At 46.8% G+C, this 16,855-nt stretch overlaps 1 protein-coding gene across 3 annotated transcripts in view; it reads right to left on the reverse strand.

The window, feature by feature from the left end:
- Positions 1-16,855, reverse strand: part of ARSK (arylsulfatase family member K) — a 148,568-nt gene that overhangs the window by 123,935 nt on the left and 7,778 nt on the right. For 2 of the 3 annotated variants that reach the window (XM_029573073.1, XM_029573081.1), the window contains exon 2: positions 3,302-3,431. The exons of the other annotated variant lie outside the window; for it this stretch is intronic. In XM_029573073.1, the coding sequence (XP_029428933.1) occupies positions 3,302-3,431 (130 nt within the window). The remainder of the gene's footprint in view (positions 1-3,301; positions 3,432-16,855) is intronic. 3 annotated transcript variants of the gene reach the window in all.

Here is a 16,855-nt window from a genome sequence, read left to right on the forward strand (position 1 = left end):
TTAGTGATCCCTACAGGCAGTCCACTAACATAGTAACGTAGTAAATGTCAGCATGTTATGCCAGTTAACAGAGGATACCCCTTTTCTTCATTTCAATCTTTTAGCCATTAGGGAAACTCTATATTTATCCCATGACCTTTTGAATTCCCTTACTGTTCTAATAACCCATCTTTCCTTGCAGTGAAACCCATTAACTAGCCTACATTAGGCCCCATATCTGTTACTTTATGTTGTTAACCCCATTTATTTTTATCCAAGTTCAATCTACCTGTTTATTGTAAGACATCTTCTTGTCATGGTTATTGTTTAGAATGTAAACCGACTTGATTAGTAATTCTGTTACTGGAAAATCGGTATATAAAAGTGCTAAATAAATAAATAAATAGCCACTACCCTCTGTTGTCTATTACTCATAGAAACAGAAATGTGACAGCAGATAAAGACCATAAGGCCTACCTAATCTGCCCAGCCACACCAACTAATTCAACTTACAATTCTTATGACTCCCTCAGATATTCCCTGTGTTTATCCAATGCTTTTTTGAATTCAGATACTCTCTTAACCTTCACCACTTCCACAGGGTGTTATGACTTGTAGGTGTGTGGGCCCTGGGCCGAGGTGAGAGATGGTACTGCCCACAGGGAGGAACCTCACCGTCAGGAGGAGCGGTCTCAGTGGACATCAGATACAGTTGTGGAATAGAGTCTTTATTGTAAAAGAAGAAAAGGCACAGCCCACGGAGCGGGGGGTGCAGGAGGAAGAGATAAGGTCCAAGAAGGGGTACACCCAGAGGGAATACCTCAGACGTAAATATCCGGTAATGGTCCACAGAGCGGGGTACACCGAAGAAGTCTCTCCGAAGTGGTGATGCGGTAGTGGCCTGCAGTGTAGGGTACACCGAGGGATTCCTCACTCAGAGAAGGTATTGTAGTAGCCGGGTACGGGTACACCGGCGAGGGAACCTGTAGCAATGACATGGCAATGACCTGCAGCATAGGGTACACCGAGATGGTTCCTCACTAGTGCTGGCACGGTAGTGGCCCAAGACCCAGGGTACACCGGAGAGGGTTCTGTAGCGATGACGTGGCAATGGCCTGCAGCGCAGGGTACACCGAGGTGGCTCCTCACTAGTGCTGGCATGGTAGTAGCCCGAGGTACGGGGTACACTGGAGAGGATCTCACAATAAGCTGGTTCGGTAGTATTCCGTAGAATCAAGGTACTCACAAAGTGACAGTTCCAGGAGAGGTCCCAGGAACAGGAACAGACCGTAGCCCTCTGAGGAGTGGCTAGCCAGAGACGAGGAAGGGTCCTAGAGAAGCGGGTACCCAGAGTATCTTACGCCGAAGTACTAGGAACTGGAACAGGAAGTCCGTACGAGAGAAGCGGATTCAGCAATGAGGGAACTCCTTGCTAACTCGTTGAGGAGCAGGGCAGGCAGTATTAAGTACAGCAGAGTGTTGACATCATCTGGAGGGGACGCCCCTGAGGTTCCCCGCCATGACGTGCTTAATACTGGCCCGTGCGCCTAAGTGATCCATGAGCAAGATGGCGGTCGGCAGTGCTCACGCTGTCCCCCGGGGAACGCCGGGAGGGTCGGCGGTAGTCCTGGCGGTAGGCCGCCACTTCCCAATGATGTCAGGGCGGCATAAAAAGAGGTGAGCATTAGTGTCGCAGACATCTGCGACCAGACGGGCGTAACACAGGGAGACTGCTCCATGTGTCCACCACTCTCTCTGTAAAGAAATATTCTTTAAATTACTCCTGAGTCTACCCCCTTTCACGCTCAACTCACGACCCCTCATCCAAGAGCCTCAACCAGTTTCAAATGCATTCACACCCTACTGTGACCCACTCCTATGTTGCTAAGTTTATTTAGGTGCTTCCTGTGTGGACAGTATCATCAGATATAATTACAAATTGTTAGTTTATGAACACGCTATATCAAGTGCAAACAAGTACTAGATAGCTCATATCCCCTAAAGACTGACTTACAGCCCTTAAGTAAAGTTTTATCAGAGTCTAATGAATTCTGTATAACCTTGTCAACTGATAACCATATATCATTATTCCTGGATAAATTCTGTCAGAAAGTCAAGATTTTCTCCATTCCTTCTACTTACACCGTATTTTTTGCTCCATAAGACGCACCTGACCATAAGACGCACCTAGGATTCAGACCTGCGACTTAATTTACTACAACCCCCCACCCTCCTGACCCCCCCAAGACCTGCCGACTTAATTTACTACAAACCCCTCACCCTCCTGACCCTCCAAGACCTGCCAACGTCCCTGGTGGTCCAGCGGGGGTCCAGGAGCGGTCCGGGAACAATCTCCTCGGCTTCGGCCGTCGGCTGCCAGTAAACAAATGGCGCCGACGGCCCTTTGCCCTCTCCATGTCACTGAGACCGACCAATAGCAGCGGTCGGTCCCAGTGACATAGTGAGGGCAAAGGGCCGTCGGCGCCATTTTGATTACTGGCAGCCGACGGCCCTTTGCCCTTACTATGTCACAGGGACTACCGCTGCCATTGGTCGGTCCCAGTGACATAGTGAGGGCAAGGACCGTCGGTGCCATTTTGATTCCTGGCAGCCGACGGCCCAAGCCCAGGAGATCGCTCCCGGACCCCCCGCTGGGACCACCAGGGATGTTTGGCAGGTCTTGGGGGGGTCAGGAGGGTGGGGGGTTTGTAGTAAATTAAGTCGGCAGGTCTTGGGGGGGGGTCAGGAGGGTGGGGGGTTGTAGTAAATTAAGTCGGCAGGTCTTGGGGGAGACAGGAGGGTGGGGGAGGGGGGGTTTAGATTTTTTTTTTTTTATATTCGCTCCATAAGACGCACATACATTTTCCCCCCACTTTTGGGGGAAAAAAGTGCGTCTTATGGAGCGAAAAATACGGTAATACTTAAACCAAAATCTTTATTCCATTGGTTTTTTTTAGTTCTTCATAGTTAACTACCAGTCCTTTTAAGAGGAGAATGCATCCCTATGATGTGGCTTTCAATAAGTCACCTCATGTGAATATGAGTATTTTGTTATTTTTAATCAACACTGTATACCACGCATGCAAATAAAAAAGCTGACATGCAGGTAATGCAAATCGTTTTTTGATACATGAATTTCAGTTTAGCAGGCAAACTGACAACATAAAACTCTGAAATGCACATTAACACAGGGAAAAGGCTACTGAAAAACTGAATCCATTGCTTTACAAATTAGTTTCTGTCTCTAGAAGCCCTTGTGTGTCAGCAAACACATTTATCTGGTCATTTTTTGGATGCAATAAAATGTTGCGTATAGTTATACCTGCACGTGACGGGCAACAGATTGGAGAGTTAGTGTACGCATTGAGAAAGACCGTGCCGCGTCTCTTCATGAAGTTTAGAAAAGGAAGAGTTACGGTATCATTGTTGGGGTAAAACATCAATCTTCCATCCTATAAGCAACACACAAAAAAAACAAACAGTTCTATAGAATAAGTAAAAAAAAAAAAAAAAGCCAGCTTCCAACCAATTACTGGTCTCCTTAGTAAACTCTGCTGATGCTCAGGGTGTAGATAATCAACCTCACAATAAAAATTATAGACAAAGGATTATTACAAGGAGATGCCCTAAGATAAAACATATGAACATATGAAACAGGGGCACCCTGGAAATGACAACAAATAACAAACACCTATTGCTAAGCTCTCTCTCTGATTTGGATGTAGTAGAACATAAGTGATTTTTGTGAGCCATTTAAAAAGAATTGCAAAGTTGTAAGAAAACATGTTGCACTAATGAATACCATGAATAACAAATGTTCACTCTGTATGGCACTTTAGAAAATAAAAGGGTTGATGATAAGCACCAGTTCGGCACAATAGTAACCAGCCACTCAAATATACTAACGAGACATGATACAATTAGGGTAATTGGGAGAAATTCCTAGGATAGCAACCACCTTATGACAGAATGTCCCCATTTCAGGGAACCACACCGACTATATCTCCTTTCTTACCGATGTAAAGGTAATATTTGCCCCCCCCCCCCCCCCCCCCATGTTGTTTTACTCCATCATAAATTGGGCTGTGAGACTTGTTACCAGAGCAAAGGACGACATACCAGTCCCAAATGTCACTACCTACCAATAAGCTGCTAGTTGTAGTGGGTTTTATCTAACAACAACAAAAAAACTCTTTTGAATGGCAGTTGAAAAACTACTTATAAAGGTTATATTTATTTTATAGTTACATTTTAAAAATGATATTCCCTCTTAGCAGCTATACTCTATTCATAATCTTGTTTTCATCTTCCCTTACCGTAAACTGTATTTGGCTTTTGTGAGAAAGCTTACTGATCTAATGAAGGCCTGCTTTATACATTAAACTCTTAAGGCATCATAGCAAAAGGAATTTGATCCCATATTATAAATAACAGTGCCATTATTTTATCAGTCATTAACCATCCAACAGTAAAATTGTATCTTTAGCACTGGTCTTTACAATCAGACTACTCAGTTGTGAAAAGTGACACTAAGGTTTATGTTATATTAGATCATAATCCTACCCTACATATTCAGAAAAAAAGTTAAGGAGATATTAGACCAAGCATTAGCATCTCAAATCATCACTAGTAAGGAACATAGATTTCTTTATCAGGCACACCCCACAGTACATATTTTTATACAGAACCCAAGATCCATAAGTTATTGGTTGCGCCACCTAGAAGACCCATAATGTCGGGTATTGGTTCGATATTCGAACCTATTGCTAAGTTTATTGATTTTTTATTACAACCTTTGATTATCAAGTCTCCATCTTACGTGAGAGATTCCATAGATTTTATTGTGGCTTTAGATTCATTGGAGGATATCCACCTGCAGGGATTGTTAGTTACTGCAGATATTTCATCCTTATACACAAGTATTCCACAGGACAAAGCTATTGATATAGTATATGAGTCTTTATTGGAATTAAAGATGTCCGCTAGGAGATGTGAGGTCATCATGCAGTTAGTTGAGATAGCTATTAAGCATAGCTATTTCACTTTTAAATCGGTATTTTACCATCAAGGGTATCCCTATGGGGGTCACCATTGGCCCCCTCTGTCGCAGGGTTATACATTACACACTTCAAAGCACAATGCATTTCCTCGTCTCATTTTTTTCATTTTGACACGTTTTGGCGGCGTTATATAGATGATTTATTTTTTCTTTGGGTGGGCGATGTGGACACGGTCTGATTTTATGACATGGATTAATCAAGTAGATATAAATTTGAAATTCACATTTCAATCCCATGCATCCCAAATAGTTTTTTTTGGACATAGTAGTCGACAAAGAAGGTTGAACATTGAGCATATCCGTACATCGAAAACCAACAGATAGGAATACTCTATTACACTTGCAAAGTTTTCATCCACAAAGTATTAAGGAGAATATCCCTTATGGGCAATTTTTGAGATATAGGTGTTTGTGCTTATCAGTTTCTATGTATAAACATTGCTCCCAGCCGTTAATACAGAGATTTATTTCTCAAGAGTATTCACATGGCAATATTAAAAAGGCATTTAAGCGTGGGTTATACATAAATTGTGATAATCTTTTGATTAAAAACCCAAAAGAACCCATTTCAAGGGTGGTATGTACTTTGCCTTATACAACTAGGATGACTGAGGTCAAGCGTATAGTACAGAAACATTGACCCAATTTTTGCAGTCAGAAGGGGACAGAATTTAAAAAATAAATTAGTTAAGAGTCAAGTTATATTTAGTGAGGTTTGGGTGGATCCTTGGACACTGTGGTAGCTGACCATGCCCACAGGGGGAAGTCCCATGAGGGGCCACAGGTCAGGCTCAGCTCTGGACACACAAACACAGATATTTCTTTATTTAGACAGTTTGAGAAGCCATCAGAGGTGGCAGTAGTGAGTAGAAGATGTAGCCCGGCTGGGCTAGTATTTCTCAGGGTGCTGGAACAGTGGTTCCTCCGGTAGCAGTGCTGTAGTGGAGAGAACTGAGAAAATGAGTACAATAGAACATTCACAGAGTCCCCAGTATGGAGAAGCCCCGAGATAGGGAGAGCTGGCCCTCGAGGAGCGAGTACCAGATCCCTGGGAACAGAGAGACTCGTTGGCAAAGTACTCACACAGTGATTCCACGTAGCAGATGGCACTGGCACTGGAATGGAGGCAGGCCCTCGAGGAGCGAGTACCTGGTTCCAGGGAGACAGCTCTGAGGAGTAGATGATGGTAGTACTCACTGATGGTGTCTGTAGCGAATTCTTCCAAGTAGAAGAGGAGATAGATGCAGGCAGCGGGTCAAGGAACATGGGCCCTCGAGAAGCGAGTACCGGTTACCTAAAAGAAGCGAGTTACCTGAAAGAAGCAAAAGAGGCCCCCGAGGAGCAGGTACCCCATTAGCAGAAAGAGTCCAATGGAAGTTGGAAAGGCAGAGTAGATGGGTACGGAGAGCGAATCCCATCCGTAACAATCACCCTTGCTAACTCAACGGCTTACAATAAACTGTAGGCTTAAATATCTGGGCAGCGTGACGTCATCACAGGAGGACGCCCCAGAGGAATGCACCAATGAGGAAATAAGAATGAGGGCCGCGCGGTGCGCATGCCCTAAGGTACCTGTAGAACATGGCGGGAGGCAGCGCCCAAGCCGGTCCGGGGATGTTGGAGAGGACGGAGGGCGGACGCTACGGCAGCCAGGCGTCCGTGAAGAGCAGGAGGAGCCGCAAAAAAGGAAAGGTAGGCGGAGTGAAGCCGTCGGGAAGTGACGGTCGCAAAAGAGTCATTTTGTCAGTATGTGTAATTCCACACAATATGGACAGGATTGTTGTGGCAAGTGCTCAGTGTATCATAATGTTTTGAAGATACAACAATTTATTCATAAGACGCTACGATACCCATACACTTTGCCAGGACATTTTTCTCGTCATCTCAGTGTGTTGTACACGCCATTGTGTGTCCATGTTCTTTGGTCTATATAGGCCAAACAGAGACAAATAAGACAACGTATTATAAAAAAGGCTCCAGGGGTGATCCGGGTAACTATAGACCAGTGAGCCTGACTTCAGTGCCGGGAAAAATAGTGGAAACTATTTTCAAGATCAAAATCGTAGAGCATATAGAAAGATATGATTTAATGGGACACAGTCAACATGGATTTACCCAAGGGAAGTCTTGCCTAACAAATCTGCTTCATTTTTTTGAAGGGATTAATAAACATATGGATAAAGGTGAACCGGTAGATGTAGTGTCCGTGTTTGGATTTTCAGAAGGCGTTTGACAAAGTCCCTCATGAGAGGCTTCTACGAAAACTAAAAAGTCAGGGATAGGAGGCGATGTCCTTTCGTGGATTACAAACTGGTTAAAAGACAGGAAACAGAGAGTAGGATTAAATGGTAAATTTTCTCAGAGGAAAAGGGTAAACAGTGGAGTGCCTCAGGGATCTGTACTTGGAACGGTACTTTTCAATATATATATATAAATGATCTGGAAAGGAATACGATGAGTGAGGTTATCAAATTTGCGGATGATACAAATTATTCAGAGTAGTTAAATCACAAGCAGACTGTGATACATTACAGGAGGACCTTGCAAGACTGGAAGATTGGGCATCCAAATGGCAGATGAAATTTAATGTGGACAAGTGCAAGGTGTTGCATATAGGGAAAAATAACCCTTGCTGTAGTTACACAATGTTAGGTTCCATATTAGGAGCTACTACCCAGGAAAATATCTAGGCATCATAGTGGATAATACTTTAAAATTGTCGGCTCAGTGTGCTGCAGCAGTCAAAAAAGCAAATAGAATGTTAAGAATTATTAGGAAGGGAATGGTTAATAGAATGGAAAATGTCATAATGCCTCTGTATCGCTCCATGGTGAGACCGCACCTTGAATACTGTGTACAATTCTGGTTGCCGCATCTCAAAAAAGATATAGTTGCAATGGAGAAGGTACAGAGAAGGGCAACCAAAATGATAAAGAGGATGGAACAGCTCCCCTACTAGGAAAGGCTGAAGAGGTTAGGGCTGTTTAGCTTGGAGAAGAGACGGCTGAGGGGGGATATGATAGAGGTCTTTAAGATCATGAGAGGTCTTGAACGAGTAGATGTGACTCGGTTCTTTACACTTTCGAATAATAGAAGAGCTAGGGGGCATTCCATGAAGTTAGCAAGTAGCACATTTAAGACTAATCGGAGAAAATTATTTTTCACTCAACACACAATAAAGCTCTGGAATTTGTTGCCAGAGGATGTGGTTAGTGCAGTTAGTGTAGCTGGGTTCAAAAAAGGTTTGGATAAGTTCTTGGAGGAGAAGTCCATTAATGGCTATTAATCAATTTTACTTGGGGAATAGCCACTGCTATTGATTGCATCGGTGGCATGGGATCTTCTTGTTGTTTGGGTGGTTGCCAGGTTCTTGTGGCCTGGTTTTGGCCTCTGTTGGAAACAGAATGCTGGGCTTGATGGACCCTTGGTTTGACCCAGCATGGCAATTTCTTATGTTCTTAACATAAAAGCAGTGTACGCACTGCAGGAGAGAATACCCCTTTGGTATTACATTGGAACCCAGAAAAACACAAAATTGAAGATATACATTTTTTCATACTCAATTCCATAACACTGTGGGGGGGGGGGGCATTTCATGTTTATTACGCCAAAGGGAACAGTAGTTCATTTATGAATGGCAAACACTGGCCCCTTTGGGATTGAACAATGAAGTGGAATGGGCAGCCTTTATCTATGGACTGTAATTTACAGGTTCTTTGCACTGTGATATTTGGTAGGATAGGTTCGCGCACCGCCCGCGGCACTGCCCTCTCACCTTCTCAGACGGATTCCAGGGCCTGGCTCCTCTTCTCTGGCGGCGAGGGGCCATCAGCTCCGACCTCGGGTTCCCTCCAGTGCCTCCGGTCCTGCCTTGCTACCCAGTGCTGCCAGCCAAGATGTCCCTGCTCGTCGGGCCTCTCCGGGTGGTCCGCGGAGAGACGCTGCCATCAGCGCCATGCCTCCTCATCTCTAGTTCTTTTAAAGGGCCCGAGGCGGGAACCTGGCCGCAAACCCAGATGCTGACGTCAGACTCTTCAGCATATAAAGGCTCAGGCCTCGCTCAGTAGTGTTGCCTTTGCAACAGGTCTCCTTGTTTTCCGAGTACTCGTTGCTGATCTCCAAATTGTGTCTTCGTGGTTTTCCTGATTCCTGTGATTCCCAGTTCCTGTTCTACTTGGTCCAGTTCGGCTATATATTTGGACTGACTCTTGGATTTGACCTTCGCTACACCTGACTACTCATCTGCTTCTCTCCAGTAGTCAGCTACGCCTGACTACTCTTCAGCTTCTCTCCAGCCCTGGACCTCCGCTACGCCTGACTACTCTTCAGCTTCTCTCCAGCCCCGGACCCCTGCCACGGCTAACCACGCCTGCCTTCTCCGTGCTCTGACCATTGCCTTGATTGACTACGCCTGCTTTCTCCGTGCTCTGACCATTGCCTTGATTGACTACGCCTGCCTTCTCCGTGCCCTGACCATTGCTTTGGACGACTACGCTATAGACTCTCCTGTGTCCAGAGTCTATGCCGCTTGCCACAACTTCTACTTGCCGCCGGCTCTGTTCCTAGCCTGTCAGTGACGCCTCCCCTTGCCTATTCTCTGGATGTGGACTTACAAGGCTTAGGCCTCCCTTTGCTTGGGCACCACCAGCTATCTCTTGTTCCATTGGCACCCAAGTTCCCGTACCGAATCCTGTCCAGGATAGGACTACGCCATCTACCGGCTGCTGTCTCTGGGCTGAACTACCTTTCATCCTTAGTTAACACTGAAGCCCACCTAAGTCCTGCAGGCCCCGGCACCCAAAGGCCCAACCCGAGGGGAACAAGGGCTGGTATAGGTGAAACTCCAGTGGCCTCCAGCTTCAGCCCACTTCACCTGCTGACGATGGGGACCTGTTGGGCCCTGCCTACGGGTTGCGTCAACCCCACCTCAGCCCAAGGGTCCACCTCTGACGCAACAGGTTGCAAAGGCCATGGACTCGGTGGAGCCGCCTGCCCTCCAGGCCATAATGGACCTGGCATCTAAGGTACAAGAACAGCAGCAATTCTTTGAAGCATTGGCTGCCTCCATTGGACGCCTTCATACCCGGCTTAATGATCATCCTGTTGAGTCTGTCTCTATCCCTGCTCCTCCTCTTCCACAGACACTTCCATCGATGCCTCGAGCCTTGTTGGCATTTCCAGAGCCCCCACATTTCAACAGCGACTGCAGACTTTGCAGAGGGTTTATAAACCAATGCTACATGCAATTTGCTCTGCAGCCTTCCATCTTCCAGGATGAGTTGACAAAAGTCACATTTATTATATACCGCCTTGAAGGGAAAGCGCTGGCTTGGGCTTCTCCTCTGTGGGAACGCTCAGACTCCTTGTTGAAGGAATTGGCTCAGTTTGTGGCTGTTTTCAGATGGATTTTGACGATCCCGGGCGGCATGCTGTGGCAAGCACCAGGTTGTTACACCTTCGCCAAGGACAAAGAAGCCTTTTTGATTATACCATTGAGTTTCGGACTTTGGCTACCGAGCTCGCTTGGCAGGAAGACTGCCTCCGAGCCATCTACCTGGACGGACTCTCTCCACAGCTAAAAGATGAGTTGGCTGCATGGGAACTCCCTTCCTCTCTGGAGGACCTTATAGATTTGGCAGGTCGAATCGACCATCGTCTTCAAGAGCGTCATTGGGAGAGTCGGATGCCCAAGAAACCCTCTCGGGTTCGCTCCCGCTCACCACCAGTTACCAACCCTGCATCTTGCAGCGACACCAGAGTGGTCAAGGCGGAAGAACCTATGCAGTTGGGTCATGGGCGGCTGACACAGAAGAGCGCCTCCGGCGAAGACAAGCCAGCCTGTGTCTATATTGCGGAGCACCTGGCCACCATCTATAGATGTGCCCAATCTGTCCAGGAAACTCCTTGGCCCGAGTTCAGTAGGGGTCCTGAACTTGGTCGCAACCTCTCCGGCCCCTCAACTATCCGTACCGGTTACCCTAATCTGGGACTCCCGGGCCTTCCCGGTCCTGGCTCTGGTTGATCCGGAGCAGGAGGTAAATTTATCCTTAAAGACCTTGTGCAGCTTTTGGGTATAAAAACCTGTTTGCTCGATACGTCATTGTGCATTGCTTCTATCTACGGAGAGCTTTACCCGGCCGAATCTCCTTGACTATGGAACCTGTTCAGTTACTTACTGGGGCCATACATCTCAAGGAAATTGAATTACTAGTATTGGATAAGTCTATCCATCCTATAGTTCTTGGGCTTCCCTGGCTACGGAAGCATTCCCCCCAATTCAACTGGACCTCCTTGCAACTAGTAGAGTGGGGCTCTGCCATCAGTCATGCCTCCAGAAGGTGACACTATCTCCTGTGGTACCCCTGTCCTCTGGCGTGCCTGCTCAGTATGCTGCCTATGAGGACGTGTTCTCTAAGCAGAAAGCCGACCTTCTCCGCCTCTCCGAAGGTTCGACTGTCCAATCGATCTCCTTCCTGGAACCACGCCCCCTCGTGGACGCACCTATCCTTTGTCGTTACCTGAGACAAAGGCAATGACTGAATATATTCAGGAGAACCTTGCAAAAGGATTTATTCGCCCTTCTACATTACCTGCTGGGGCGGGATTCTTTTTTGTGGCCAAAAAGGACGGGTTACTCAGACCGTGTATTGACTATCGTGGTCTAAACGATAACTCGTAAGGGTAAATATCCCTTACCGTTGATCTCTAAATTGTTCGATCGCCTTCAAGGTGCCTCCATCTTCACGAAGCTGGATTTACGCGGGGCATATAACCTGGTGAGCATCCACTCCGATGACATTTGGAAAACTGCCTTTAACACCAGGGATGGTCACTACGAATACTTGGTGATGCCCTTTGGCCTCTGTAACGCACCTGCAGTATTCCAACGAATGATGAACAAAATTTTCAGAGATCTCCAAAGTCATGGCTTACCTAGACGATATCCTCGTCTTTTCCAAGGATCTTGAGACTCACCGGACTGACGTACGAACTGTCCTCCAGTGTCTTCGTGAAAAAGCATGTGTTTGCGAAATTGGACAAGTGCTTGTTCAAAAAATCCAGTTTGCCTTTCCTTGGCTATATAATCTCTCAGCATGGCTTCGCCATGGATCCAGCTAAATTAAAGGGAATCTGGGATTGGCCACAGCCAGTGGGACTTAAAGCGCTCCAGCGCTTTTTGGGTTTTTTCAACTACTACCGCCACTTCATCCCGCATTATTCGACACTGGCTGCTCCTCTGACAGCCCTGACCCGAAAGGGCCAAAACACACGAGACTGGCCGCCTGAGGCCATTGCCACTTTTCATCATTTGAAAGAAGCCTTCCAGAAGGGGTCGTCTACACCACCCAGATCCGAATCGCCCATTCTTAGTCAAAGTCGAAGCCTCCGACATAGGGGCTGGGGCTGTCTTAAGTCAACGTACCACCTTGGGTATTGTAGTTCCTTGTGCCTTCTATTCCCGTAAATTCTCATCAGCAGAGCAGAATTATAGCATCGGGGATCGTGAACTGCTCACCATAAAATTGGCTCTTGAAGAGTGACGCCTGTGGCTAGAGGGCGCACAACATAGGTTTACGGTGTTCACGGACCATAGGAATCAAGAACATTTGAGTCAAGCACAACGCCTCAACACCTGTCAAGCGCGTTGGGCCTTGTTTTTCTCTAGATTTGATTTTGAACACCGCTATCGCCTAGCCGACAAGAATCTCCGGGCAGACGCCCTTTCATGGTCCTTTGAGTCTGAAGATATTCCTGAAGAGCCTGTATCTCCTTGTTGGCCACCCATTCAGTTCCTGGAAAAACGGTTGTGCCCTGATGACTCCGAGAAAGGGTCCTTCATTGGGCACATGATTCCAAATTTGCTGGTCATCCAGGACTAGCTCCAGTGGTTCTTCTGGTGGCCTACCTTGGTCTCTGATGCGAAGGCCTATGTCGAATCCTGTAATGTTTGTGCACAGCAGAAATTCCCGAACGGGCAATGTTGGGGTCTTCTCCAACCACTTCCAGCACCTGAAGAACCTGTCTACGGATTTCATCGTTGACCTGCCACCTTCTAAGGGTCACACTATAATATGGTTCACCATAGACCGCTTTTCTAAAATGGCCCATTTCGTACCTCTACCGGGCCTACCATCTGCTTCAGAGTTAGCCCGATTGTTTTTCAATCACATTTTCAGACTACATGGTTTACCCACGGATATAGTTTCTGACCGAGGTCCTCAATTCATTGCCAGGTATTGGCGATCTCTCTGCCAAAAATTCGGTATCAACATCAGCCTTACAACCGCCTATCATCCCCAGGCTAATGGGCAAGCCGAATGGATGAACCGCTCTTTGAAGGCATTCCTGCGCGCCTACATCACGACTAACAAGGAAACTGGTCGGACCTCTTATCCTGGGCAGAGTTTTCTCATAACTCCCACATCGCCACAGCTACTGGAACGTCTCCATTTTCGACCGTCTATGGGAAACAACCACGACCTCCTTTACCCATACCTTTGTCTGTGCCGTCCCCTGCAACACAGGCCACTGCGGATACCCTTAAGACGCTATGGGAAGAGACAAATCTTTGCCTACGTCAGGCCACTTCCCGGGCCAAGAGAACTACTGACAGTTGACGCCCCTCAGCTCCTGTGTTTCTTCCTGGCCAGAAAGTCTTGTTGATTAGCAGATACATTCGACTTCGTATTCCTTCGCAGAGATTTGCTCCCAGATTTATCGGACCTTTCACCGTTACCCGACGCATCGGACCTGTTACATACAAGCTTTGGCTGCCTCCTACACTGGGTATACATAATACCTTCCATGTGTCACTTCTAAAGCCTGTGATTTTGTCTTGCCCTGCCCGGAAGGCTCCTAAGCCACCTCCTTTGGTAGCAGAAACCGACACGACATACAAGGTCCATGAGGTCCTAGACGTCCGCCTTAGAGGCCGCGAAATGGGAATACCTCCTCTCCTGGGAGGGATATGGACCCGAAGAGAATTCGTGGGAGCCAGCCCAAAACATCTTGGATAAAACCCTTCTCTTGAACTTCCATTGTGCCCATCCGGGCAAACCCCGATCTCCAGGAGAGAGACTTAAAGGGGTGGGGTACTGTTACTCGTGCCGCCCATGGCAGCCCCGCAGCATGGCCCTCTCACCTTCTCAGAAGGATTCCAGGGCCTGGCTCCTCTTCTCTGGTGGCAAGGGGCCGCCAGCTCCGACCTCGGGTTCCCGCCAGTGCCTCCGGTCCTGCCTTGCTACACAGTGCTGCCAGCCAAGATATCCCTGCTCGTCGGGCCTCTCTGCGTGGTTTGCAAAGAGACACCGCCACCAGTGCCGTGCCCCCTCCTAGGCACGCACGCACATCTCTAGTTCTTTTAAAGGGCCCATGGAGGGAACCTGGCCGCGGACCCGGATGCTGACATCAGAATCTTCAGCGTATAAAGCCTCAGGCCTTGCTCAGTAGCGTTGCCTTTGCAACAGGTCTCCTCATATTCCAAGTACTCATTGCTGATCTCCGAATTGTGTCTTCATGGTGTTCCTGATTCCTGTGATTCCCGGTTCCTGTTCTACTTGTTCCTGTTCGTCTATGTGTTTGAACTGACTGTTGGATTTGACCTTCGCTATGCCTGACTACTCATCTGCTTCTCTCTAGCCCGGACCTCCACTACGCCTGTCTACTCTTCAGCTTCTCTCCAACCCCGGACCTCTGCTACGCCTGACTATTCTCCAGCCCTGGACCTCCGCTACGCCTGACTACTCTTCAGCTTCTCTACAGCCCCGGACCACTGCCACGTCTGCCTTCTCCGTGCTCTGACCATTGCCTTGATTGACTACACCTGCCTTCTCCGTGCCCTGACCATTGCTTTGGATGACTACGCTATAGACTCTCCTGTGTCCAGAGTCTATGCCGCTTGCTACAACGTCTACTTGCCGCTGGCAAGTAGAAGTAGCCTGTCAGTGACGCCTCCCCTTGCCTTTTCTCTGGTCATGGACTTACAAGGCTTAGGCCTCCCTTTGCTTGGGTGCCACCAGCTATCTCTTGTTCCATTGGCGCCCAAGTTCCCGTACCGAATCCTGTCCAGGATAGGACTACGCCATCTACCGGCTGCTGTCTCTGGGCTGAACTACCTTTCATCCTTAGTTAACACTGAAGCCCACCTAAGTCCTGCCGGCCCGAGCACCCAAAGGCTCAATCCAAGGGGAACGAGGGCTGGTATAGGTGAAGCTCCAGTGGCCTCCAGCTTCAGCCCACTTAACCTGATGGTGGGGACCTGTTGGGCCCTGCCTATGAGTTGCTAACCCACCTCAGCCCAAGGGTCCACCTCTGAGCAACACATTGGCAGTATTTGGAAATTGGTAAGTATGGTATGAATGGTATTTTATTTGGATGGATAACATATATCCCAGGGGTAGGTTTTCAAACTTTGGATCATAATGGGTGGTATAATATTGAAGTGAATAAATAAGAGACCATTATTGAGATGTTTATGAGGATGGAACTTGATTGTTGGTATAGAATGGGGTGTCCTAATTACATTTTTCAGAATTAGAGGTGAAAGTATTTCAAGTTTAATTGGATGATACGTGTGTGTTTATGAATGAGTGTATAGGTGTGTTAAGTGCACATGGGTTAGTGTTTTTGGTTTTTGGTTGAGTGATGAGTTTTTGGGTAGTGAGAGGATAGAATGGCATTTGTACTTTCAGTTTATGGATGGTACAGTCAGATTTTGGTCATGGTCATGTGTGAGATTGAATGAGTTTTTGGGTAATGAGAGGATAGAATGGCATTTGTATTTTTAGTTTATGGATGGTTTGTTGTTGTGGTGTAGTGCGATGGGTTGTGGTGCTTTAGTTTTGGTTAGGTATCATTGGAATTGGAGCCCTTTGGAGACCTGTTACAATTGGAAACTGTGGGGTGAAAGAGGCAAGCAATGTAATGCGTTTCGTGTGGGCTTGATTTTTATTGGATATGGTTGGAGTGGCACATAGCATATGGCAAGGTGCCATGTAAGTCACGTGTAATGATGGTTGGAAACTGATTGGAAGGGATGAATATAAGTAAGTTCAACATTTTGGGGCATCTCTGGCATCACCGCAGCGTCATTAGATCCTGAATGGCGGTCTTTTGAAATATCAATGGTGCAATCTTTACGCGAATGAAGAATAATCCTTCGTAGTGTGTGCAGCATCAGATTATTTGGTGAGTTTTCCTTTATGTTTGAGGTATTAGTAAGTTTACAGTATATTAGGAGTACAATGATTAAGTTGAGATATCTTTTGTATGTTCACACAGTTATGTGGAGATTCAAAAAATGAAAGTTTAGTAGTAAGAAATTTGAGGCTAATCGTGAGATTTTAAGTCCCTTATGTGACTGGAGTTATGAAAAGGTGATTTTGTTGAAAAAATTGAGTTAGTTATGAACAGGGGTGTTTCATGATTAACTCTTATATTTGTTTTGGATTGGAGTTTTATTCTGGATAAGAAGACAGGGCCCAGAGAGAAGGCAGGAAGCCAGCCTAAGTAAGAACTGTGTATATTGGATTGTTGTGAGACTGCTGAGGTAAGCGGCCTCTGCGCTGTACTTTTGGCTTTTGCTTGTAATTAGAATTTGTTTGTATAGAATAAGCCGGAGTTTGGCCTCCTTTTTGTACTCCTGGCTGTTTCCCAACTTGTAGCCGTGGTCACCCCCAAGCGACCCCATATGGTGGGAGAGGTGGGATCCCTGTTCTAAGCAGGAAACACAGCAGGAGCCCACAGAAACATAAGAATTTTTTTTTCTGGGTCCTGGCTACAGGGACAGCCTGAGAGTCAGCTATAGCAGGCCAAGAG

Source organism: Rhinatrema bivittatum, chromosome 1 (genome assembly GCF_901001135.1).
Source record: "Rhinatrema bivittatum chromosome 1, aRhiBiv1.1, whole genome shotgun sequence".
Lineage (NCBI taxonomy): Eukaryota > Metazoa > Chordata > Amphibia > Gymnophiona > Rhinatrematidae > Rhinatrema > Rhinatrema bivittatum.